This window comes from Lontra canadensis, unplaced genomic scaffold, assembly GCF_010015895.1.
Source record: "Lontra canadensis isolate GAN:19392208 unplaced genomic scaffold, GSC_riverotter_1.0 scaffold1, whole genome shotgun sequence".
Classification (NCBI taxonomy): domain Eukaryota; kingdom Metazoa; phylum Chordata; class Mammalia; order Carnivora; family Mustelidae; genus Lontra; species Lontra canadensis.
Window position 1 is genome coordinate 36,449,548 of NW_022630995.1, and position 27,574 is coordinate 36,477,121.

The 27,574-nt window shown below is 46.5% G+C and overlaps 1 protein-coding gene across 1 annotated transcript in view; it reads left to right on the top strand.

The window, feature by feature from the left end:
- The window catches only part of RELL1 (RELT like 1), a 112,105-nt gene that overhangs the window by 39,858 nt on the left and 44,673 nt on the right, over positions 1–27,574 (top strand). The window contains 2 exon segments of the mRNA XM_032840920.1: positions 9,982–10,111; positions 10,113–10,503. Of these exon segments, the coding sequence (XP_032696811.1) occupies positions 9,982–10,111; positions 10,113–10,503 (521 nt within the window).

Genomic DNA, 27,574 nt, shown 5'->3' on the forward strand with positions numbered 1-27,574 from the left:
GAGAGAAGGTCAGAGGGAGAAGCAGACTCCCCGTGGAGCTGGGAGCCTGATGTGGGACTCGATCCTGGGACTCTGGGATCATGACCTGAGCCGAAGGCTGTTGCTTAACCAACTGAGCCAACCAGGTGCTCTTGGATGAATAATTTAAGATGAACTGAATGAATAATTGCAAGGTTAATACAGATGTACTATTTTTCCCCACCCAAATCCACAAACTGGTTATTTCCATTTACAGACCCCTTGGGGGCCCAAGGATTCCATTGAGAGCCCTTGCAATCTGGAATAAGTTCAGCTAATCCTCTGCATCATCAAGTAACGAGAATTTTGAGGATTTTGTTGTGGGGAAGCCAGCTGGCACTGGAGCGTCTGGAAGGCTTTGGGATTCTAGAAGAGTAGAGGTCAGGGCTCTTTGCTCTAAGCCTGAAAGCAAAGACGTGAATAGAGACCCAAGGAGTGTGGTGTACTTCCAGTAAGGAATCTTCCACGCCCATGATGGCCGCGAGAATGATGAGAACTGCCTCCTTTCCTGTTCTGTCTGTGCTGGACCCACGATGATATCGGCCAAACTTTCAGGAAAAGTCTGTTACACGCAGCACCTTTGTATTAGTGTGTCGTGTGTGGGGAGAGGGGAAGGGTATGCAGCACACGTGTTTGGGGAGGGGGCAAGGAAGAGAATTGCAGCCATTTCTAGAGGTCAGAGTGGCCATCCTAGTATTGTACTCAGAGAACAGTTTGAAGCCAGCTGACCATGAACAAGCAGCGGGCAGTGGGGACGGAGTCAGAGAGGCCAAGAGACCAACCTTCTTCAACCTGAGTATGTGAGAAGTGAGTGAGCCTGGACCACGGAGGGGAGGAGCTGGATCCTCCCTGCATGGAAGGGAATTACCCAGAGGTAGACCATTAGGTTACATCAGGCTAACGGCTTTAATGTGACCCCATAGGCAGCAAAGGGCTGGCTCCCAGAGGGGCGTCGAGCTTAGAGAGGAGTGTCGGCTATAATCAGGCTTTTGGTGAGAGCACTCAGGCAGTGGGATGGTAAGCGGGAGGGCGGCCCAGGGTAGAACCAGACTCCGTTTCAGAGGCAACGGCATGACTCAGAACCACCAGGGAGACGGAAGGAATAGGAGCACCCTTAGAATCGTGCCTTTAGGGACAAGAGATTGTTGACATAGCTTGCCTCTCCAAAGTCAAACAGGAAGTTCCTTCAGCAAGAAAACTCATGTGATTGCTTTGAAGCAGATGAAACTGGCTTACCGCAGTCCTCCATCTCGCTGTGTGATTACAGCAGAAAAGGTGGATTAGAAGGTCTGCATTCAAAGTTCTTCATTAGGTCTCACGGTGGGACATGGGGCGGGGAGGGATGTTCATTGCACTCAGGTCCCTTTTGGCCAAGCGTGTTTCTGGTGAAAGAGCTATGCCAGAATGCTGACTGACACCCAGGGCAGAACCTTAAAGCTTTATTTTGTCCCTACCACACATGAACTCGTACTTGTACTGCTGTTTCTTCACGGTATGGAAATACTTATGGAGGCAAGGGTCCCCAGGGCTCCTGGAGGCTCAGAAGGACAGAGAATCTTAACAACATGACCCTTTGGAGTAAACGCAGAGGGCAGGAGTGTAAGAGGCTTTTCAGTCACTTAGGGACTCCAGCCCAGTTCTATATGGTATAATAGTCTCATGTGACCATGGAACACTTGAATTGTGGTTTGACCAAACTGAGTTGTGCTATAAATGGAAAATAGCCACCAAATTTTGAAGGTAGAGCACAATAAAAAGAACACTAAACATCTCATTCGTAATTTCAAAATTTTGATTGTATGTAGAAATGATAATATTTTGGATACATTCGGTTCAATGAAATGCACTATTAGAATTAATTTTACCTGTTCTTATTCTCTACTTTATTTTATTTTATTTATTTATTTGACAGACAGAGATCATAAGGCAGGCAGAGAGAGAGGGAAGCAGGCTCCCTGCTTAGCAGAGAGCCTGATGTGGGGCTCGATCCCAGGACCCTGGGATCTTGACCTGAGTCGAAGGCAGAGGCTTTAGCCCACTGAGCCACCCAGGTGCCCCTCTTTTTTTTTTTTTTTAAATTAAAGATTTATTTATTTATTTGAGAGGTAGCACATGTGCGTTTGTGCCTATGTGAGTGGTGGGCGGGGGGGTGGGCAGAAGGAGGGAGAGAATCATCCTCAAGTGGACTCCCTGCTGGGCACACAGTCTGACTCTGGGCTCAATTCCAGGACCCTGAGGACATGACCTGAGCAGAAATCAGGAGTATGTTGCCCAACTGACTGAGCCACCCACATGTCCCAGTTCTTACTATTTTTTTTTTTAATATGGCTGCTAGAAAATTTAAAGATACATGCGTGACTTGCATTATATTTCTAAGGAGAAATAACTTGTAGTTATTTCACATGGTTAGAAATAACCACAGAGTTAACTCGTATAACCCGTATAACTATATCTGGTTAAACTATGCAACCACTATGCAACATTCTGTAATCTTTGTAATGTCCTCCTATTCCTCTTTTTCCTATTTTCTTTCTGATTCTCTACAACTGGTTCAGGAAAACCTTTAACATCAAAGTGCACATGCTAATTTCCTGGGCATGATGGAGTAGGGGAGCTGTATGGGGCCTGGAGGTCCACACTGAGCCCAGGAGGGACTGAGAAGACCATCCCCCATAGAGGGATAGAAGGACAGAGTTCTTAGCCTCCTGGCCAAGAAGATCAACTTTTTGGCTGGGCCGAAAGGAAGGAAAAAGGAGCGTCTGTGTTACTGACCTGGATCTTGGCAACAGAATGGCCCATATGGGATTCTCAGAGTTCCAGAGAAATTGGCAGCATCTCCATGTCACGAAAGGGCCCTCCCATCCTGTGGTTCTCCTGTTCCCTCCATCCCACCACCCTGATTCATGCACCTTATGCTCCACCAGACCCCTCAGGTTCTCTTTGCCCAACCAGCCTACACTGAGGCTTGTTGCCTGAACCCATTATCCTTCAAAACTGCTAAATGACTTGAAAAGCCTCTCAGATGTCAGGCTCTTTCCTGGTGAACCCCTGAACCTGGATCCATCTCCTAAGCAGCCTTCTTAATTCCTACCCCTGGGCTGCTAGGCGCAGCGACAGAGCATCATTGAATCGAGCAGATTGGCCCATGAAAAATTCCTGGGTTCCAGCTCCAGCCATGTGTACCCTCAGTGATACGCAGCATCATAGGCACCATCCACTGCTCCCTCCAGCAACCATGCAAACCTTCATTGCTCTCAGAATCTCCAAGAATTCGCAAAAAGTGCCCCTCCTCCCAGTTAGTTTGTTTTGATGTTGTACAGTCTGGCGAGTTCTGTCCTCAGGAGAGGAGGATGTGGCATTTCCAGGGTCGCAGGGGGCAGCATACCTGGGCCCAAGCCCTTCAAACCCGACCACACCCCTCTGCCCCAGGCCTCGATACTCCCGACTTTGGTTCTTCACAGTGGCAGTAGCTACCCCTCCTCCCCAGGGACAGGAAAGCAGCGTTGGTTCCTGGTTGACATGAGTCAGTCTTCTGTGGGCGAGAGGAAAAAACCTCAAGGAATGCTCAGAGCATGACTGACATGACACCCAGTCACACATGAGTGTGTAAGTATGTGTGAGCACTGGGGAGTGTGCATGTGTACTCTTCCGTGTGTGTGCACACTGTGGGCAGTGTGAGTTTATAGGAGGAAGCTCTCCTCTGCTTTTCCAAGACTTGACTAGGAAGCCAGACTCTCTTGCCTTCATTTTCTAGAATAAGTTAATAAACATTGCCCTTGTGCAGTACACAACCCAAACACCTGTACTGATGGCTCTGTCCATCGTGTCCTCAAATCCTTACGTCATTCCCTTCCCTTCCATTGTCAGAGCATGGCTTTGCCTCCATTCATGTGAACCTCCTCAATTTTCTATTTCTCACCTACAAGTATATGCAGATCTATACTCCCCCCCATTTCTCTTCAGTTTCAGGGTGTAAGGTGTCTGCCTTTTGTTCAAGGCCGACAACAACTGTGCAATTGATCTCATCAGGGGTCCTCTCTGGACCTTGTTGCATTAGCTATCCCCCCCCACCCCGCTTCACATCTTCCTGTCTTTTTTCTGGTTGTCCCATAAAATCAACTCCATTTCACAAAAGCCTTCTCCTGAATCCCAAGGCCCCACTTCCCCTCCTTCTTTTTTTCTCTCCCAGCCAAGCTTCTGGGGAAAAAAAAAATCTCTAGGACTATTTTTACTTCTTCGCCCACTGCACTCTGGCCTCCCCTGTACCATGCCTCTTGGTGTCCTTTCATGGGGCCCTCAGCAACCTCCATGGTGCCTGATTAGCTGGGTAACTTTCCAGTCCTTATTTTAGCGGACTATTCTGTGTGTTTGACACTGATGATCACGTCTATCTTCAGGAAAATCTTGCCTCTTTTCACTTCTGCATAGAACCTATCAGCTAATGCGAGGACGGAGCTCAATGTCCCTATCTAGGAGGAACAGCCGCACCTAGTGGGGCAGCCCTGTGTTCTCCTGAGATGTGGGAAATCGATCCTTGGCCACGCTGTGGAGGTCATGCTGAGCAGGGCTTGGGGGTGAGGACGCTATGGGAGGCCCCAGCCAAAGTACATGAGTAATAAGCAGCAGATGGCAGAGAGAGTCAGAGAGAGACAGGCAGACAGACACAGAGATAAAAACCAGAGAGAGCTAGAAGACAGACAGAGACAGAAAGAGACAGAAGAAGCATACGCTTGCTAAGTGGTAGAAGTGAGGAGAACGTGGCTGCCCCGGAGCTGGAGAAGCAGCCTCTCCTCCTACATTTATTACTTACTGTTCCTGGTTCTAATGTGCTTGAGGACTGGGGGCCTGACTCCACGGAAGAGTTCCCCCTTATAATACGTTTGCTATTTATGGAGCTAGCGTTCAAGTGTCTGCTGACTGCAGTCAAAAGGAAGCTTACCTAAGTACCCTGCACCCTGTGGAATGTGTCCTCAGAAACGTGTGTTGTGGGTTTTGCTGGGCCCAAACCACAAGGTTCGTCACTGTAATTCTCTCTTGCTGTTTACAGAGAGTCACCGTGTCCATGTCTATCCACCTGGTGCGGAGGCTGTACCAGTGAAGGACCCGAGTCCCTTACACACCATGTTCAGAAGAACGTGTGCCCACAATACAAGACACAACGTGGTGGTCCAGAACGGAAGTATAGATTATGGACACCCTTGCTAACCTAACAGTCAGATTCCTCCGACATCCACCGAGCACAGGGGCAAAATTAGGACTTCTGTATTTGCAGCTCCTACTTTAAGATGAGGACAATCTCATTGAACAATGGAAATTCTTCTCACCGTCCCTAAAAAAAAATTATTTTGGTGATAGAATAATTTATTATAATTTATGATGATTCCTGGGCATTTGAAGTTCTCAGTTCTCCTCTTTTTTTTTTTTTTTAAGATTTTATTTATTCAGTTCTCCTCTTCTTGACTATTAGGATCAGCTGTGACCCACGGTTATTGCCAACCCATCCTCTGCCTCTTTCCCTCACGCATACTCATCACTGTGCAGGCGACACTATGCAAATTCTCTCACTGTGCATTTGCTCACGCACTCCCCTCACGTCTCCATGAAGTCTTGGGACGTTCTTGTACCTTCTCCACGGGGACTTGCTCGGAGCCTCCATTTCGAATCCTTTTGGTCTTCTTGGAAATCTTCTAGCCCAGTGGTTGTGAACGGGGGTGATTTTATCTCCCAGAGAACATTTGGTAAATTTGGAGATAGTTTTGGTTGTCATAATTTCAGGGATGGGGTGGGGGGATGGGAGGTGGTGGAAAGAGTGCTACTGGCATTTAGTTTGTAGAAGCAGAGAATGTTGCTCTACACTCTAGAGTGTGCAAAACAGACACCCAACACAGAATTATCTGGTCCATAATATTTGATAATTTTTAAAAAAAGATTTTATTTATTTGACAGACACAGATCACAAGTAGGCAGAGAGGCAGGCAGAGAGAGGAGGAAGCAGGCTCCCCGCTGAGCAGAGAGCCCGACGCGGGGCTCAATCCCAGGACGCGGGGCTCGATCCCAGGACCCTGGGATCATGACCTGAGCTGAAGGCAGAGGCTTTAACCCACTGAGCCACCCAGGTTCCCCAATACTTTGATAATTTTGAGAAACCCTTCATTCTAGCCTGACTCTGGCACCTTTCACCCTATCAGCTGGTTTCTTTTTATGGTGCAGAATTGTAGGGTTGGATGGCAACTTTCAGAAACTATTCTATTACCCACCTGAAATTTATGGGTAAGAAGACTGACCAAAGAGAAGCTGCTGAAAGTCACAGAGCAAGTCACTGGCAGGACATCCCCTCCACCCACCCCACCCCTGGGGCTTTGACCATTTCCATTCTACTTCCATTCTACAATTGTTTCCTTCTTTCTAGGTGGGCTGAAGAGTTTCTTGAAGCAAGGTTAGGAGCTTTTACTAAGTGTTCAGTGACTTTCCCCTCCAACCTCCTACCCTCAGCCCAGTACTAGGAATATGGTATATACTTGTTATCAGATCAGAATAACCCTAGACTTTATAAAATATCATTTTTCCCCCTGCAAACAAATAGATATATTTAAAAAATTAACAGCCTTTCTCCTAGATATAACCTCTCAAAAGGAAACATGACTACATCTAAATCACAGAAAGAAGAAATTCCACAGAGACTTTCTGCGGAAGTTTCTTCAACCCTAATTAAAATAAATACCAACCAACGCATTTAAATGACGGTAATGAAAATCACCACCTTAGCGGCACCGAGGAAAACAGGAAAGGTTTCTACTAAGGGGAATGATTAACTGAATTCTTACAGAGACACTGGAAACAACAAAACAAAACGAAAACCAACAAAAAACAGAAAGGACAGCCCGTTGCCTAAGTTTGTACATTTGATTCCTCCAACCTCTTATTTATAACCTATCCCCATAAACATTCTCCTGAAGAAAAAATACATGTAATTGTTGATCCAGAGTTCAAAAAGGCTAGGTTAAGCATGCAAAGACAGAATAAGACTTCATATTGGAAAAGGAGAGCTGATTGGCTAGTATTTTGCATTTTGGAGGCAGAGCAGTATAAGTTCAAGTGCAGAAGTTCAAGTGCAGGCCTGTAGCAAGCTGATCTTGGATTTGAGTCCCAGCAACAGCATGGAGCAGCTGTGTGACTGGGTAAATTCCTTAATTCCTCACATCTTCGTCTTCTCAGCTTTGAAGAGAAGGGCAGTAACAATACCTCCAAAAATATCAGGTTGTGAGGATTTGATGTAGGAACACAGGAAAAGTGCTTCCCGAGAGATGGGGCTAAAATCCAAGGGATGAATAAATGAGAGCTAGCGTTAACAGCTATTTCTACTTTTTAATCTTTTAATTTTATTTCAGAAAAAAAAAAGGAAGATCACTTAGTCCATGGTGTCGATTTTTATTTCCTCAGAAGAAATGTGACATCTGCTTCCTAATGTGAAAGAGAACTGCCATCACATTGAAGTCTTCACATTTAAACTGAAATAAACCACGGCTTTTTATTTTTTTAAAGATTTTATTTATCTATTTGACAGATAGAGATCACAAGTAGGCAGAGCAGCAGGCAGAGAGAGAGGGGGAAGCAGGCTCCCTGCCAAGAAGAGAGCCCAATGCCAGGCTCTATCCCAGGACCCTGAGATCATGACCCGAGCTGAAGGCAGAGGCTTAACCCGCTGAGCCACCCAGGCGTCCCAAACAATGGCTTTTTAAATTGTGCAAGCAAATCTATACTGGAAAATACCTGGAGAATAACTGAAGCTTGATTTGCTTTCCTTCTTTCCTCCTTCTCTTAATCCCTCCCTCCCTCCCTCCCTCCCTCCCTCCCTCCTCCCTGTAACTGGAATGTGCAAATGTGCATATATGGGGTTCTGTGACGGGGAAGGTATCTACAGAGACCGTGTCAAGCAGTTAGGTGTTACAAAAAAGTCTGAGAAGGGAAATTTCAGAGCCTTGGATTCCAACCCTGGTTCATACTATGTATGAGATATCTGGCAAGTCACTTAACTGTCTCTCATCTCTAAAGTAAGGGGCTTGAGAGGTGGTTACTGAGATTTCATCCAGCTTTAATTACAGGGTTATATTTTTATTTCTGGAGAGCCATGAGCAAACATCCAATTCAAATGTGTTGTTTAAAATGACCCTGTCTTGGCGGTGCTGGTGGAGTGTGCAACTCTCGATTTTAAGGTTGTGGGTTTCAGTCCCACATTGGGTGTAGAGTTTATAAAAAAAAAAAAAAAAAAAGATCCTGTCTTTTTACTAGTAAGTTCAATCTGTGAAACATTATTTGTTTTTCAAACAATATTTTACATTTTGCATAGATATCCTGTTTCAAACATTTTGCTGCATTCTTTTTTTTTTTTAAGATTTATTATTTATTTGACAGATCACAAGTAGGCAGAGAGGCAGGCAGAGAGAGAGGAGGAAGCAGGCTCCCCGCTGAGCAGAGAGCCCGATGCAGAGCTCCATCCCAGGACCCTGGGATCATGACCTGAGCCGAAGGCAGAGGCTTTAACCCACTGAGCCACCCAGGCGCCCCATTTTGCTGCATTCTAAGTGCTAAAATTTGACTGGCGTTATGGGTGTTTGTCCTGGACCCAGGGCTCCATGCTTAGCAGGGCTCCACAATCGCTTCAATGTCCTGCTCTTGCCATCTCGAAATTCTTAATAATTTTTGAACCAAGGGCCCTGCATTTTCATTTGACACTAGGCTCTGCATATTATCATAGCTGGTTCTGGCTACAACTTATAGTTTACAGTTAATTTACATTTAGTTTACAGTTTAATTTCTAGGCCTAGGACTCTCTCCCTTTTTAAGTTAGAAACCCACATGGACCTTTTTCCTCTGCAGCCATTCTGTTTTAGGGTGGGATAAAACTGCTTCATCTGCCAGAATGCAGGATGTGTCCACAACTGTGCCCAGGACCCACAGTTCCTGGCCTTGGATTTCAAGGGTAGGGGCTCCCATCCCTCAGCCCCAGCCCTCTGTAGTGGCTCAAGCTTCTGTCCTGGGGATTCCCACATCAGTGCAAGTGTTTGTTAAGAGTCCATGTTTGAGGACTTTTCAAAAGAAAATTGGAAGGTGACAGTCAAACCATGCAAGAGTCCCATTCTGTGAAAGAGCCGGGGACCTCACCCTCCTGGCCATGCCTGTCATCTTGAGTGTTACTGAAAGCCTTAACCACCTGGCTTCAGGGGTCTCTCCAGTGCAGTAAAGAGGGAACTACTCAGGCTCTCCTCTAATCAATGTACGTGATGATTCAACTTCAAAGCCACTTCTGACTCTCCGTGTGTGCTGTCATGGAGCAGCGTGCTGAGGGCACAGCAGTGAGCAAACACCATGAAGACGAGTTAATTTCCATTTTATGACAGTGTCCCGTGAGTCTACTCAAAGGCCGGTGGAATGGGGACACTACTCAACTCACAGAGCTGGCCTGAGACTGTAAGAAGATGGTAAGTGACGAGGTACTTAAAGAGCTGTAGTGGCCCAAGCTTCTGGGCCACATATTAAAGTATTTGCACATTGCAGCGTGAGCACACGATTTTAAAAAGAAAGCAATTTGTTCCTGCAGGTATGCATAGATTTATTCCCCAAAGGGAGCAGCTTAGAGCAAAGCGGAGATAGAAATTTAAATGATTTGCCTTTTCCCCTCAATTTTCAAACAGTGAAACTTCGCGGACAGCGGGGCGCCCCTCTCTGGACCAGCCACAGAAGGGAAGGCCAGCTGAAGAGAAATGCCAACAAAGAATTAAGATCGTGCCCACTCCGATGGTGGTCAAGTCAGGCCGTCTAGAGTTTCCTGTCCCGCTCTCCCTCTTCCTCCTCCTCCGCCCGCCTGCTCTCAGCGAAGGGCAGAGGAACCGCCAAGTCCCTGCCCCCTCCCCTGGCTCCCGCGCAATCCCCGCGTCCGCGCTGAAACCCGACTCGGAAACGAAGAGGGCGCGGCGAGAAGAGGCGGGACCAGGCAGAAGTGGGCGGGACCGGGGTGGCCGGAGGGAGGCGTGGTCGGACCTCGGTGGGCGGGACATGAGGGGCGGAGTCTAGGCCTAATCCGAGCGGCGGAGGCTGCGGTGGAATTTAGAAAGGAAGCGGGCGCCGCGGGGCGAGGCGGGGCCAGGCTGCGATGGGCGGGGGCGAGGGCGGGGCCACGGATGGAGCTCGCTCCCGGATAGGCGGAGCCCTGGGTTTGGCGGGGAGAGGCGGGGCCAGCCAGGTGGGTGGGGCCGGAGAGGAGAGTCCTTTACGGGGCGGGGTTCACCGCGCGCGGGGGCCGAGCCCTGCTACTTGGTCCGTCGCCGGCTCTGCAGCTGCACTGCCTGCAGGATCCCGGGACGCGGCGCCCCGGGGGTGGAGGGCGAAGGAACGCGGTGATGGCCCCAGGAGAACTCTCGGGGTCCGCGGTCCTGGCCACCGCCGTCTTCGTGGGAGGCACCGTGAGTTCGCCGCTAGTGGCTCCGGGTGAGTGTCCCATCGGGGCCTGGGCGCTGTGGAGGAGTCGGGGGGTCCGGACTGCAGCCCCGCTGGGCCCTGAGCTGCCCTAGCCCTGGCACAGCCGCGGGATCCCGACGCTGAACATCTGGCTGTTGGAGAGTGGCCCGGGCCGGGTGCGGCGCGGGGCGACCGCTCCCGTCCCTCCCTTCCCGCTTGCCCGGGACCCGCCTTCCCTCGTCTCTCCCGCTTCTCTGAGGACCTGTTACCCCTAGCCCGCCCTTCCGAGCTGTCCGGGTTGTAGGGACCGGGCCTGGCTTGGCTTCCTCCGGTTGCGCTTCCCGCCCGCCTGAGCACCTTGGAGCCCCGCGGACCCCTTGCCGCGCTTGTCCTCAAAGGCCCCGCGAGCGGAAGATCGACACCAGCGACCGGGTGCTGTCGTAGCTCCCCCACTCCTTTGTTTTATATTTTAAGACCTTGGGGAGTTCCATTTCTTTCCTTTCCAAGTTTTCATTAATTTTAGTGGTTGATGAATTCTTGTAACAGGTCGGGGGCTTTCCGATGTCTTCCCCACATATCCTGGATAAATCAGGCTTGGAAAAAGGGAAGGCGCGTTTGTAAACTTACATTTTTTTTTCTTCTTTGAGTCAATTCCTGTCACCACAAAGGAACCTTCTGTGGTCAGAGCAGGAAGCCACCAGCAGAGACCATAAAGTGTTGTCTAAAATGACGACTTTGGAGCAGGAGTTTTAATTGAAATCTGAGAGGAGGTGTAACTTTTGCAGAAGTCCAGTCTTACACTCTTGTTTTTGTGGCTGTAGACCCCAGGGATTCCTTGCCACCGGTTTCCCTCTTAATTGCCACTTGACAGCACTAGTTAAAAAATAATAATAAACGCATACCTTCTTGGCCAATTGGGGTTACCACAGCTTGGAATGTTACGTCAGCAAGCTCTTCCAAGTCTTCACGTCCAAATAATAAGCATCTGGAAGCGTTCCAACCGTGACTATCTCCTCCATAAAAACACATACACTGCTCTTTACTCCCGAGAAGATTCCATTCGCTTACAGTTTTAAAACTGGCTTATCACTTTGGTCTTCACTTTTTCATAGAAAACAGGACATGTTAGGAAGGCAACAGGATGGAGAATACGTTTCTTGAGCCTTTATTAGCAGACCCGTATTTCCTTCAGTCATCCCTCCTGGGGAAATGGAAGCTAGTGACATGTATTACTGGTTGGGAGATTTTGGTTTTCCCCTCCGTGTGTCATTGCTGAGACAAGTAGGTGCGTCTTCAGGTTCAAATTGGACTCGGGGCTGTAGACCATACTTAGTTGCCCCAGAATTTGAATAGCTTAACCTGGGAGTAAAATTGTTAGGAAAAAAAAAAATCAGCATTGGATGCAGGTAATCCACTATCAGCGAGGGATGGCCATTCCTGGGGTAGGTTTGTGTTTCCATGGATCTCTGAGCGATGTTCTGCCCTCAAGTCTGGAGTGTGACGAGAAAAGTTCCCACTGAATTGCAGAGCAGTGTTTTTTGATGAAAGTTGACCACTGAAGAAGAACTAAGTATCTAAAAAGAGTACTGAGTACAAAGGTGCCCGTGGGACTTGAGGCTTGTATGAAGAAAAGATGTCCTGACCAGCTAACATCTGGTCCTCTTGGAATCTCTGACGGTACTAATGTTTATAGGGAATGTTTTAGGAAAGCAGGGAGAGGGAGGGAGATAGGCAGCAGTGTTGAGTGCTTGGCTGAGCCGGGCGATTCATATGCTTTCCGTACACTTACTTCTCAGAGCCCTGTGAAGTTCTTACTTACTGGGAGGCAACTGAGGCCCACAGCAGTCAAAGTCCCACCGCCCATGTATCAGTCCTTCAGTCAGAGAAGCAGAACCAGGAGGAGGTGTGTGTGTGTGTGTGTGTGTGTGTGTGTGTATCTTTATATGTATCTCCGATAACCTAGCCTGCCTGATTCCAAAGTTCATTCTCTCTACTGTACCCCACTTCTCCCCAGAGAGAAAATAGAACGGAAATCAACCTCAGCAGTCTTGTTGAGATTCTAAGATAGGGACCATCGGACATCCTAAAATTGTAAGCATGTGGTTAGCAGAAGTTGGGAAGCAGAGAAAAAGAAAGATAACTTCACAGTGGGTAGTGACAATGTCTCTTTCTCTTCCTGCTTACGAGAAGAATCTCATTAAACTTCTGTCTCTCAGAAGCAACATTCGAAACTGTATGCCACAGGCACCAGAAGGGATGGTTTTCCACATCTTGGCTTATTTATGCCCTTAAGGTCTCTGGTTACTCAATCCTTGGGCTTATTAGTTTCTCTTACTAGACAATGGGCATGGCCTTCTGGAAAGGAGTGGGTGGAAAAGGTTCCGGGGCTGGTGACGAGAGAAGGGCCCTCTCCTAGAGCATTGTGGGCTTTCAGCCAGCCTCCTGACTCCTTGTCTGATGCTAACAATAAGCTTTATTAAATTCTGGGTTCTCCTTTGGCCAGGTAGCACCCAAGCTGTGTGGTCACATAATAAACATAGTCAGTGGATGGAATGTTTTGAGCTTAGGCGTCCATACCCAAATCTAATTTAAAGAGGAAATGAAAACTTTGAGAAGTGCCTGTCATTCTCTGCTCCCACTTTTGCCCTCCTAAAAGAAATTAATCAAACAGATGATTTGGGAGTTTCAGTAGTTGCATTCAAAGGAGATAGGCCAAAGCCTCAGGCAATAGAAACAAACATTTCATTGTTACTTTTTAAAGAATTTGGCTCTGATGCTGAAGTTTACTTACATGTTAAGACAAAAGAGAAATTATTTAAAACTGACAAAAAATGATTTAAACTGTCATTGGTTGAAACTACTATGTTGAGTGGTTTCTAATTATTTTAGGGCCCTACAGTAACTGGTAAAGATTTGGTGGGCTCCTGATAGCAGGTAGACTAAGGAGTCTGGTGTTCCAACAAGGACTAAAATTAGAATCTGGAGTTGGTTCATTGTAGACATTTCACTCTTTCTGGAGGAAGGACTACTGTGTTTGTTTACCCGTCTTGGGGCAGGCTCTGGTCCAAGTGCTCAGATCATTTAATTCTTTAGCACCCTGTCAGCTGTGTGGTTTTATTCCTATATTTATAGATGAGAAAATCAGGTATCTGAGAACTTAACTTGAAAGAGTCCCTCAAACGTTCAAGTTGGATTTTGACCTTGAATCAGGTCTGTTCACTTCTGAAGCCTATTTTTATTATTAGTAAGTCGTTTTGGTTTTCTTGCTAGTGAGAAATGTCTCTTTCTATGAAGATACTTATAAAGAAGCACCAACAAATAGGCTAATGGCACGATATAGGGAAAGAGCCTCACGTTCTAAGACAGCCCTGGCCTGGAAGTCAGGGAGAGCCCCTGCCACTTCGGGGAGTGTGACTATCTATGACTCTATTTTCCCAACTGTAAAATGGGTGTGTGCCAGCTCCTGTCGTTGTCTGCCTTACCGACTGCCAGTGAGCATCAGATGAGCTGCTGTCTCTGAAAGGTCTTTGCAAATGGCAAAGTGGCATATCTCTTATCCTTTGTACCGTTTCTTTCTGGATTTCTTCCCCATGGTGTCCAGTAGGCTGGACTTAAAATGTCAGCTGAATTGTCCAATAAATGTAGACCACACATCCTATAAGGTTGTTATTCTGGAGGTGGTGGTGGGTTTGCAAAGATGGGTTCATTGTACATTTATAAAAGCCCAGAGTGACACCTCAGATTCATGAATTTGTTGCCATTGACTGGGAGTTATGCAGACAGGCCTTCTTTTTCTATTTCCCTTTGGTTAAAATACACTACTCTTGGCCCTTTTGGAAAATTCTCCCCAAGATTTAAATATTTAAAGGGGAGACAGTCACCCTTTGATCTTGTGACTCCTTTTGGTTTTCTCTCTCTCTCTCTTTTTTTTTTTTTTGGCTTGGATACGATCATAATGCAAATATAATTTTATATCCAGTGTTTTCCTTTCTTCCTTCCTCCCTCTCTTGCTCCCCTTCTCCCCTCCTCCCTCCCTCCCTCCTTTCCTTCCATCCTTCCTTCCTTCCTTCTTTCTTTCCTCTCTTTCTTTATTTTTAAGATTTTGGGGTGCCTGGGTGGCTCAGTGGGTTAAAGCCTCTGCCATCAGCTCAGGTCATGATCTGAGGGTCCTGGGATTGAGCCCCTCATCCGGCTCTCTGCTCAGTGGGGAGCCTGCTTCCTCCTCTCTTTCTGCCTGCCTCTCTGCCTACTTGTGATCTCTGTCAAATAAATAAATAAAATATTTTAAAAAAGTTTTTATTCATTTATTTGAGAGAGAGAGAGCACAAGCAGGAAGAGCAGCAGAGGGGGAAAGAGAAGCAGACTCCTGCTGAGCAGGGAGCCCTACAACATGGGGCTCTGTCCCAGAACCTGGGATCATGACCTGAGCTGAAGGCAGATGCTTAACCCCCTGAGCCACCCAGGTGCCCCATCCTGTGTTTCTCATTTAATATTATACATGATGTCTCTCCAATTCCCTACCTACTCAAAAAATGGCTGCATAATATTTTATTCTATGGATTCACTGATTTTTACCTCGTTGTGATTCTGTTTTAAATTTCACTTGTTGCTAATTATTTTTAATTGAATTTGAATTTTCAAATGAATTAGTTTTTTTTTTTGAAATTAAAAAAAAATTGCTTATTTATTTGAGAGAGAGTTTGAAAGAGCATGAGTGGGGAGGGGCAGAGGCAGAAGCACACTTCCCGCTGAGCAGGGAGCCTGCATCATGTGGGGCTCCATCCCAGGATCCTGAGATCACGACCTGAGCTGAAGGCAGACACTTAAGTGACTGAGCCATCCAGTGCCCCTCAAAGGAATTGTTTCAGTGAATGTCTATGTGTAAAGCTTTGTCTAGATATTGATGACGTCCATAGAAAATGAGTTCTTGGGAAGGCAATGTTGGGGTCAAAGGTGTTCATGTTTTAGAGGCCATTGATGACACCTTTATTGGTGGTTTGAAGGTTGTCCCAGTTTACTTGTCACAGCAGTGGTTGAAGGACTCAGTTTTCACACTGTTGGCATTTTCTCAGAAAAACCCATTTGCTAATTTGTAAGGCAAATCGTGGTACCTTGATTGTTTCTGTCTGTCTGTCTTTGATTGCTGGTAGGTTGACTATGTTTTCTAGTATTTGAGCCTTGTGCACATGCCTGTAATCCTTTTTGGACAATTCTGAAGTCTGAAAAGCTCTGAAGCCCTGAATTTTTTGAGGCTTTTTTGCATACCCCATTGGTGATAAAACTTAACCTGAACCGGTATGAGATTCTATAGTATGTATTTATTTCACTTAGTTTGAATATTGCTAAAGTTTGCCACAGTAATCTCAGCAAATTTGATTTTGGAGTGTTACATAATGTATGCTGGATGCATTGCACTACCTTTCTAGAATCACGAAAGTCTGAATTTCGAGGCACATCTGACCTCCAAGCTTTCAGGTAAAGGATTTTGGTCCTGCATTTCCTCTTCTATGACTCATTTGTTCTTGTCTGTGGGCAGCCAAATGTACAACTGCTTAAAATAGTAAAATATCCTATGGAGAAAAGTAACTCCTCAAATGAGTGCTACCTCATGAAAAGAAGCACTATTTTGGTATCCTAGTGTGGAATCTGCTAAAATACAGAAACCTGGGCAAAGCTGAGGTTTTGTGTCTTCTCGGTGGCTCTGGGGATGGATGCCCATAATAATGGCAACTTTATGGAGAAGCTAGGCTACGTTTCCCTTCTGCTCTCTTCTGCCAGTTACTGACATGGCTGTCTTTGTAAGGGAGGAAAAAACCCAGAATCTGCCCAAGGACTTTTTGGGGAGGGAGGGATGGATAGAGGGTGGCAGATAACCCAGGCAAACTGAGTTTCTGGGCCAGTCCTCTCTCCTTGAGAACCCTTTTGCCAAATTCTTTGGAACTCAGGGCAGCTGGTTTTCTATTCCGGCTTTGCCATCCCCCAAGGCCCCCACCTTTTTGTCTTTGCTCATCCCAGTATTCTTTTTTTTTTTTAAGATTGTATTTATTTGAGGGAGACAGAGATAGGGAGAGATAGGAAGGGAGAGCGGAAGCTGGGAAGAGAGGGAGAAGCAGGCTCCCCACTGAGTTGGGAGCCAGACACGGGGCTCCATCCCGGATGGAGACCTCAGATCATGACCCCAGTGGAAAGCAGGTGCTTTACCCACTGAGCCACCCCGTCCCCCTGCTTGTCCCAGTGTTCTAAACAGCTGCAGCTTTACGACTCTCCCCTCCCGTCATTCTGTTTGCGCGCTCCTGTGTATATGCATTTTGACCGTTAAATACAATGCCATGTTACCGAGGGAAAAAATTATTTGAGTCACTTTCCTCATCTGTATTAGGGAGAAAATATGGTAGAGTTGCCTCATGGAGTTGTGGTGACAATTACATGAGCGAAAACACGAGAGTTCATGGCACAGTGTTTGGCACACAGTAAGTGCCAAGAAAGTATATTATGTTTATTTTGTCCTGAGCCAGATAGGGACCCACCACCATGACCGGTGAGACAAAGTTCCTAACCGCTCCAGCATTTTCCTTTCAGGTCCTCTGCTATTGCCTGAGGCATTCCCTATCTCTTCTGGCTTCTGCTCAGCTTAAGCTTGTTGTGTAACAGAAGGGGTGGGGGCTGAGGAAGCCCTGTTGGGCAACACCAGAGCAGGGAGGAATAGAGACCCATGGGCTTGGCAGGGAGGTCACTTGGAATGCAGGGGATATGTGGGGTGAGCCATTAGCTACCAAAATTAGGCAAGGAAGGAGAGAAAGGCAAAAGGAAAAGAAACCATTGCCTTTATCTGGGTAGAATCTGACACTTTGTTCTGGAATAGTTCTGGAAGTTTTATCTGGGTAACCTCGAGCCAGTTGATCCAAAAGAATAGGCACGAAATTTTGACTAGCATTTGATGTGATCATCCTCCTGACATACTCTGATTATTCAGGGTTGGACCCATCATTGCTTCTCTTCTCATCAGTTACTACTGAATGTTGTCTTGAAGTAGAATCTTGTGATGAATGTGGTTTAATAAGAAATAGATTTTAGTCTTTGCCCTCAGTTCCTGGCACAAAGCTCCTCAAACCCTGAGAAGTCTCCAAGTGGTAGGGGAGTCTTTTGTCATTCATGAAGAGCCCCCGGGAGCGAATGTTCTGGACTCAGGGTGGTACCCTAGGTAGCCGCAGGATGGGCCTGGTCCTCTGAAAGGCCCTGTGATTAGAGGACTGGAACTTGCGGCCTCCCCGACTCACCTCTGGGAGCGGGAAGAGTTAGCATAGAGAGTGTCTGATTAAGTGCTTTAAAAAACTTTTAAACAACAAGACTTGAGGAGCTTCTGTGTTGGGGAACGCCTGGAGGAGTTGGAGAGTAGTAGCGCTTCTGGAAAGCCTGGGCCTTCCCCATCCTTTCCCCACACCTTACCATATATGTCTCTCCTAGCTGGCCGTTCCAGAGTTAGATCTTTTCTCATAAACCAGTGATCCAGTAAGGCAAATGTTTCTCTCAGTGTTGTGAGCTGCTTTAAGCAAATTAATTGCACCCAAGTAGGGGGTTGTTGTGGGAACCTCTGATTTATAACCTTGTGGGTCAGAGGCACAAGGCGATGACCTGGACTTGGACCTGGCATCCAAGGTGGGGGAGGGGCAGTCTTGTAGGACTGAGTCCTTAACCTGTGGCACTGATGATCTATCCAGGTAAATAGCCTCAGCATAAAATTATTGCTTGGTGGTGCTGGGAAAAACACGTATTGGAATGAGGAGGTAGAATTCTGTACCGTTAGGGCTAGAAGGGACCTTGACCATCTCCTCAGTGCTTATTGAGGACCCTGTGGGCCTAGCCAAGACTTAAGGGAGCTCCTTTACTCAGTCTAGGACTCTTCCCATTGCCTTAAAGCTGGCTCCCCACTGAAGTGGCCCCACTTCTGCTGCTTCCGACAAGGCTCCATGGGCCACATTCGTGCCCTTAGTCCTGCTGCCGGTTTCTCAGCTCTCTGGATCTGGCTGAGCAGGACTTGAGACGCATGACTTTGGCTAACTGACTTACAGAGCAACTGTGGTGTTTTTAGCCATAAAACCCTCGTTAGAGCAGAGGGGATTTTGGTCGTCATCTTGCAATTAACTGCCTCTCTTTGCAGATGGGGAAACGGAGCCCTGAGGAGTTCAGTGGCCCGTGGGAGTCAGCAACAGCATTAGCCTGTAGATAGAGGAACAGGCCATTAAGTTTGGTGAGGGGAGGGCCTGTGCATGTGTCTTGGGCACTGTCCACAGCTAAGATCCAAGTCCAGGACCTAGAGCAGAGCAGATGCTTAAATACTGGAAGGAAGCAAGCCAGAATAGGAATCCAGGTGTCTGTCTCAGCTCTTTGTTTACAATAAAGTGAAGGATTAGGCTTTCCAATATTCACCCACGAATGTTAGCTAGAGTCTCCTATCTCCGTCCCTTCTTGAATTAATAAGAGGCTGTTTTGTCTGCCAGCTTCTATGGGCCATATTGTTCCCAAAGCCTGAGGTGGAAAAATCTGGTCATTGAGAAAAAAAAGAATGACAATAGAAGGAAGAAAGTGCTGCTTCATCGGGTCAGTGCGGTAGGACATTGATATGTTTGGAAGTGTCGGTGAAAAATTTCAAAGCACAAGTTTTCCAAACCCAAATCCATTCATGAAACTCTTTTCAAAGGTGAACTAAATTTAGCTGTGTTTCTGGGGCCCGTACGCCAAAGGTGTCTATTAATGCGAGTCTATCATGTTCCATAATACTTTCTGTCTTTCTTTTATACTTGTTTCATGAGTGATATATGTATTAATTCAGCAGATATTAGTAGAGGGCCTTACCATGCGTGAGGTGTGGGGGATGAAGCAGTGTGAACAAAACAGACTCGGGCCTGCCTTCACGGTGCTAGCAGCATCTCCGGAAAACAGTAGAGCAGCCGGTAATGGTCAAGTGTCTTTAGTATGCATGGCATGTGGCCCACGTCCCTAACCTGGAGCTGGGGGTGGGGTGAGAGGCCAGTACAGGTGTGAGCAAGACTTTGGGCAGGAAATGACATTCAAACTGATACTGGTAGAAACGTTGGCATTAGCGAGGTGGAGAGAACGGAGGGGGCAATGGAAGAGGGGAGGTGAGGAGTCTGTCTGCTCATAACACAGATGGGTCCCTGGGCCCCGCCCGGAGGGTGAGTCAGTGGAGGTGGGAAGGGACTGGAGGATTTGTTGTCCTCACCCATCTCCCAGGTGATGCTGCCTGAGTATCGTACCTGAGCAGGGAGGGGGTACGGGGGATGGGAAAGAATTAGGGGGCTGTGTTCCTCTTAACCGGGAAACCCCTCCCCTCTTGGTGCGCAGTCCACATCCCGTTCTCCCCGCATCCTTCAAGCTGAGAGCAAGGGTAGCCCTCCCAAGAAGCCTTCCTGGGTGTTCCCTGTGATTCTAGCTCCTGGCAATGGACCCGTGGAGTCCATCTACTTAAAGAGGAAACAGAGGCATCAGAAATTGAGTGTAGATTTTGCTTTTTAGTGGAAAATGGGCCGTTTTCCAAGGAATCCTTTAGGAATCATCCTTTTGCTTTTACAGTAAATCTTTGAATGGAATAATTTGATTTACATGTCATTAGGTTTACAAATGAATTTTTAAAAGCTTTGGCATGAGGGGGCTGTTAAGGAAAAATGGACTTCAGTTTCCTAAAAAGACACAAATTAGACGTTAAACCATTACCTTCTTTTGTTAAACATTTTTTTTTAAAAGATATTATTCATTTATTTGACACAGAGATTGAGAGAGAGAGAGCACAAGCAGGCAGACTGCCAGGCAGAGGGAGAGAGAGAAGCAGACTCCCCACTGAACAAGGAGCTTGACTTGGGAGTCTATCCCAGGACCCTGGGATCATGACCTGAGCTGAACGCAGATGCTTAACTCACTGAACCACCCAGGTGTCCCAAGCTGTTACCTTCTTAACAGGCCACATAAGTCGAGCTGAGTGGTTGAAGATTTATAAAGAACCTATACATAAAATGCCATGTGATCTGTAGAGTTAAAAAAACAAACAAACAAAAAATCCTTTTCAATATCAGCAACATGCCTTCCTCCCCCGTGCATATATACAGACATAACGTGGTTCTGTGAGATTCCTGGAAGGGGTGGAAGCTTGAAGAATTCACTGGGCTTTCTGTCTCACGATAAAACTCGGGAACGCTCGTTCTCAAATGTTCTAAAGCTCTTCATAGCTGGAAGTCTCTAACACAATCGTGTGAATTATCTACGTTATAAAAACAGCAGTCCGGAATTTCCTGGCATTGGTGAACTGGCAGATGGCTAATGAGCAGGCATTCCTTCGTTTTTCTTCGCATGTTTGTGCTATACGCGTGTACAGCCTTAATTCCTTTGCAGCTTCCTCAGTTCTTTCCAGCCTCTTCCTCCTCAATTAAAGGCAAAACACAAAACAAGCAAGGCTAGAAATAAGATGCATTAAATGTTGCTGGAAGCCAGGTGATAGAGCCGAGAAGCTGGGTTCCCAGGGTAAAATCTATTTCATGCGCTCGATTGCCAAGTTAGTGTCTTAATTGTCTCTGTAGGTGAAACAGGTAGATATTCCCTACAAGCAGCGTGCAATTCCTTAAAAAACAAAGGGCCTTATTTGAGATATTATTAGGTATTGTGTAGGTATGTTAAAAAAAAAGTGGGGCGCCTGAGTGGCTCAGTGGGTTAAAGCTTCTGCCTTCAGCTCAGGTCATGATCTCAGGGTCCTGGGATCGAGCCCCACATCGGGTTCTCTGCTCCGCAGGGAGTCTGCTTCCCCCTCTCACTGTCTGCCTGCCTCTCTGTCTACTTGTGATCTCTGTCTGTCAAATAAATAAATAAAATCTTAAAAAAAAAAAAGAAAGAAAGAAAAAAAGAAAAAACAAGCTTGGTTTCTGTGCTCTGCAAACTTGTGATTCAGAAGGGAAAGATAAGCTCTGAATACAAATCATTGTAGAATAATGGAGAATGAGTTTGGTACAATCCAAGAACTACAGAGTGCTGCGTGGGATCACAGAAGAGGGACTTGCCTTCTGATAAGAGAGGTGAAAGGGACTTCAGCATGCCGAAAGCCTGGCATTGTAAGTGGACGCTAAAGGGAGTGGAGGGGCGGCACGGGCAGCACAAGGAACAGCCTGTGCGAAGGTGCAGAGGCAGGACAGGAGAAGTTAGTGCAGACCCGTATGAACGGACGGCTGCACAGTGAAAAGAGGGGAGACTGAGGCGAGGCTGTAGAGCTCAGAAACTATGCCTTGTATTGTGCAGGCAGTGGGGAACGAAGGCGGGGTGGAGTGGAGGATGGGGCACCAGAAGGGGGCCCCCCAGCCTAGCCCTGGGATGTGATGGCGGATCCCCAGAGGCTGAGCTCGGTTAAGTCCTGAGTTTGAGACATGGCCCCAGTACCTCAGCAAGTCAGCTGATACTGCTGTTTCTTCTCCTTGTTTCTAAGTTTCCTCTTTGGAGACACTGAGAGACAGAGAGAGACAGAGAGATGGGGGGAGGGGAGGGCGGGGGGCAGAGGGGCGATGGTGAGGAGAACATCTGTTCTTTATGCATCTCAGAATTGTTTGGCATTTAAATGAATAATATGGTCCTTTGTGATAGAAAGTGATAGAAATAGGACACATAGTGTAGAAGTTTAATACAATACTTATGACATAATTTTTCAAAGCTTAAGGAGTGCTGGGAAACTGGAATCATGAAGTAAGGGCGGTGTTCAGTCTTGATGGTGTGAGGGCCAGGAAATGTTCATTAAGGGTGAAAGCTAGCTAATTGTGTATTTGTTTTTGTTACAGTAAATCCTCTGACATTGTGCAAATCAGCTTGACTTCTGAATTCTTCATCATTATGCATTTATTTTCAGAAGACTGTTGCGCATTTCTGTTTCTTTCCCCCTATTGTTGGTCAGGCTCTCATTGTTCTCTCTTCCCTTCAGGTCAGTAGGACAGTGTTGGCCGTCTATGTATAGAGCAGTGTCTTTAAGTAAAACTGCAGATCAGCACTGGGAAGATTTCTAAAGCCCTGCTTGCCTAAGGGCTTCATCTCCTTGTCATTTCTGGCAAGTCCGTTTTCTTCTGTCCCTTGGTTGGTTTTTTGTTTTTTGTTTTTTGTGTTTTTCTTGTTTTATTTTGTTTTGTTTTTGTTTTTGTTTTTGTTTTTATAATAACGTGACCAAGTTGACTTGGGGAGAGGAAAATAATCTGCTTGGAAGTATTAGTATGCATTATATACTATATATACAGTATATGCTAGTATACATCAGGCGCCTCCAGATTATGGAAATGGTAGTTTCATGGTCAGTGGCTGAGACCTGACTTAGTTCCTGCGTGGGAGTGGGAAGGGGGAAGACAGAGAAAGAGCATTCTTTCGCTTCAACCCTATGATAAAATAGTTGATCTTTTCCATGTTGTTCAAGGCTGTATCTTGATACATAAATGAGCAAAGACTCTAGACTTTGAGTCCATGGGGAATAATAAAATTTACGTGTATTTGTCCCTGGTTCCCAGGCACAGACCTCCTAAAACCCTTGAGATCTTTAGAGAGCTAGGAGTGTCTTTTGTTATTCATAATGAGCCCTTTTTTACACCCTCCTCCTCCCCACTACCTGTCCCCCACACTTTGCCCTGTGCATCTCTTTCATTTGGCCCTTCCTGAGTCACATATCCTTTATAATCAAACTGTAATCCTAGGTGTTAGAATTTTCCTGAGTTCTGTGTGTTATTCTAGCAAATGGCTCAACCTGAGGAAGATCATGAAAATCTCCGAATTTGTCGTTGGTTAGCTTGGGGACACCATTTGCCACTGGTGGCTGAAGTGGGGCCGTCTTGTGGGTTGGAGCCCTTAAACCTGTGGGGTTGGCACTAGCTCCGGTGGTTGGAATCAGAATTGAATTGAATTGTAGGACACCCAGCTGGTGATGGAGAATTGATTGTTGGAAAACGAAACAGTCAAGTCTTTCCTGTTTGGAAAAACCAACTCATGATATTAAAACATTACTCCTGGAGGACTCTCTTTGAAATTATGGGGGTTTACCATTTAGATAAGGACTCAAAAGGCATTTAAAGAAATATAGGGGGAAAGAAAGGAAATTATCAGGCCAGTGCCTTTCTGTTTACGTACTTACCTTGTGTTTTGGAGTGTAATAAAGTAGAAGTTATACCACTGTGTGGTTTTCTTTGACCCTTCTGTCTTGTGGTGTAACTCCAAGATTTCATAGCATTGTCTCTGCCTCTAGTCAGTGGAAATATCTAGTATGTAAATATTAGGGATTACACTTACAAGTAATTTCCTTACTAAGGGTTTTCCAGATTACGGTTTACCTCTATGGCATTAATATTACTCTTAGGTTGAACCATATGAAATCACCAATATTTGACCATTTTTGACCTATAGTGACAATAGTTTCATAGTAAGGAGGGTTTCTTATTGACTTCTATCAGCAGTTTCAAAAAAAACACAACAGGGGTGCCTGGGTGGCTCAGTGGGTTAAAGCCTCTGCCTTCGGCTTGGGTCATGATCCCAGGGTCCTGGGATCGAGCCCCGAATCGGGCTCTCTGCTCAGCATGGAGCCTTCTTTCCCCTCTCTCTCTGCCTGCCTCTACACCTACTTGTGATCTCTGCCTGTCAAATAAATAAATAAAATCTTAAAAAAAAAAAAACACACACACACATACACACCAAACTATAGTGATTGTCATCAAGACATGTTAGAAAATGCAAGAAGTAGAAAAAGAAAAAGGTGCTTCCCCTGTTTCACCACCAAAAGATACAAAACTCTAAAAAGAAATTAAGATAACATAATCTTACCACACAGAGATAACTAGTGTAAATGTTTTGCTATCTTTTTCTTCAATAAAACTGGGATCTTGTTAGCTCAAGACCCTGCTTTGTGTTTATTTTTTTCGCTTAATGTTTTTCATTTACAATTGATATACTTTTAGACAAAGGGATATGGCAGATCTGATCTCTTCACAGGGATTGTTTCTATTGTTTTAAAAGTGGAAGGGAAGTTTAGGATTTTCAGGTAATCAACAATTGTAACAGTGTTAAATGTGTATCAGGATGCCTTTTTGATTTTGCTTTTTAAAAATGACAGCAGGAATTTTCTTTCAATTTAGTACTTGATACAAAAAAATAGGTAGGTTGACTTAAAGAAAATAAAAAACTTAAATGAATTTTCCCAATGATTGGCTCACTAGGAAAAACCATTCTGTCATTCTAGATTTACTGCTGAATTCGATGAGGTAATGATTACCCATAGATTTCCTCCTTAAGACTGTAACTCCACTAGAGTTGAGCTATGGATAATCCCATTTCGAGGAAATTTACTGAGCTTCAGAACTGTTAAATCACATGTCAGAGGCGGTAGAGGCTAGAGTTTGGTGTTCCCAAGCCCGGCTGCTTCATTTAAAATCTTATGAGAGCTACTTGCCAGCTGTGTGACCTGATGCAAGTTACTTGACCTCTCTGTGCTCTACTTTTCATATTTGCAAAATGGAGTGGAAACAAATAGTACCTGCTTCATAGGGTGTCTCTGGGTCTAACCCTTGGGGCTGGTTTTCAGAGTTCTTTTTTGAGTTTTGTGCTAGTGACCTTCACAGGTTTTCTGTGTCTAGGGTTTTCCTAATTGCTTCTGTTTATTCTTTCCCTTCTTTGCCTTTTTGCAAAGTGATCTTATTTTGTCTCCAAGCTGCCCCGACCCCCCGCTTGACATCTGTGGACTTCAACGGGGACTCGACCTTGGTGCTCCAAATTTACTCATCTTGGCTTCCCGCTTCTGCGTTCTCAGGAGGCCCGGCCACGTGCCTGTCTTGCAGGAACCCTGCCTGCTTAAGTGTGACTAATGGGAAAATCCTGTGTTGAGGACTTTCGTAGCATTCTGTTTAATCATGCTCCTTTTCCTGTTCCTGGAAGGAAGGGAAGCGCGGGGCCCGCGTGGGGGTTACGGGAGCAGTGGCCGCGGCCTCGCGGTGCTGCCCCGGGAGCACCGTGGTGGCAGGTGCTCCCCACATGTGCGGCTTTTGCAGTGATTCAGCCCCCCATATCCAACTCGGCCTCCTCCAGTGTGGCTCCTGGGGTTGGCGCCTTTTCCTACGTGTTGGTTTCGTTTCCCAGCCGAGCTGTAAGCTATGTGAGGCTAGCAGCCTCTATACACTTACTAGCCCTGGGAACGATTGTAGCAGTGGTTAAAAACTACCATTTATTGGGCACTTATTCTGTGTTAGGCAGGTGGGGAAACCCACGTTCATCTCATTTAATGCTCAGAAACGATTCTCTTATTATCTGCATTTTAGGGATGAGGAAACTGAGGTGCAGGGACGTGGATTGACTTACCTGGGGTCACACAGCTAAGAAGCAAGTTGAATGAACCCCGTGCAGCAGATAACAAGCTGGTTCCCGCTTTTGCTTCTTTCTCTCTAGGGAACAACTTTGTCACAGACCTCGGTTCGGATCCTGGCCATTCCCCAGATGAGTGACCTTGACTTCAATATTTCGTTCTTTCATGTCCCCATTTCTAAGATGGGTTTGGTAATAACGCCTATCTCAGAATCATGACAATTAAAAAATAAAAAAGATAATGGGAGTAAAGACGCCGGACACAGGATAAGCACTCAGTGAAGGTCCGCAGCTATTAGCAGTTGGGGCTAGAGTGCATGACCTTCCCTGGTGAACCCTAGCGCTCCACAGGACAATCAGTCTGTCTGCCTCTCTCCCTTCGCCTGTCTTCCTCCTTGAAGCCCTTGCTTAGCTCCAGCCAGCTCGGCAACACCCCGTTGTTTTCCCACGTGGTTAGCTTGTGTTGTCTTCTGCACGGTGGAAACTGCTTGGCTGAACTCTGACCCTGGCAGGGGCGGGCTGTAACAGAAACCAGGGACCTAGGTCCCGGAGGCCTGGTTCTCTGGGCCAGCTCCCTCCCTGGGAAGCTCTGGAGGAGTCCGTGGCTCCTGAGGGACCCCCTTCCTTTACCCTCGTCTTGCAGTCTCTGCTGGAAACAGGCCAGCTGGGCCTGTCTTCTTCTTCTTGGGTGGCTTGGTCCTGACGCTTGCCATTAGCTTTCTTCCCTAGTTTAAATAATTTCTAGCCCTGTCCCTTCTTGGGCTCTTGGAATGCACACGAACAGATCTGTGAAATGTGGGCAGTGGCTTTGGTAAGAGTATGTGAACGCCTCTCCCGACTTATCGTCCCTTTATGGATCTAGCAATTTGGAATGTCATGGACTCCCATGAAAGTCTAGTTGAGGGCCAGTTCCCCAAGCTGGGTTTAGGAATGTGCTGTTCTTTGCGGCCTTCCTTTGAATCTTTGCTAACGGTGACCTTCTGTTGATTTCGATGAGCACAGGGGCTTGCTGGTATATTAACGTTGTTCGGAAAGGACTTACCCAACAAGTGTGTAAAGCTACGGGCTGTATCAGTTGTCCAGGTCCGAAAATAATCTATTTCTGTTTTTTAAAAACTGTCAGTATTTGGCAAAGGGGTGTGTAAATACAGCAGACTTACAAATAGCATCTTGACCAAACTGCTGATCAAGTTACGGGGAAAGCGGACACTCAGGGACCCAGCCGCCCTTCTGGGAGGGGATAGAGTCTGCTTTCCCAGTTTCACAGGTTGTGTGTAGCAAAGGGTTAAGGTGTTCAGCACTGCGCTCCAGAACTGTGAGAAGGAGGAAGAGGGGAAAAACAGGACACCCTCCCCTCTGCTTGGGGAAACAAGGGCGTTTGACTTGCACCAGGGTTTTTCTGTGTTTGTTTGTTTGTTTGTTTTTAAGGTTGTATTTATTTGAGAGACAGAGAGAGACAGCATGAACAGGGGGAGGGGCGGAGGGAGAGGGAGAAGCAGACTCCCCACTGGGCAGGGAGCCCGATGCGGGGCTCGATCCTAGGACCCCCAGATCATGACCTGAGCGGAAGGCAGCCGCTTAACCGACTGAGCCCCCCAGGCGCCCCTTCCTGTGAGTTCTGTGTCACATTTGGGTTTCCCAGCTTTGACCATAGTTGAATGCCCCAATGATGTGTGTTACCCTGAAGAGGAGTAGGGAAGGTGTCCACACGTGTGAGTCGTGGTTCTGCTGT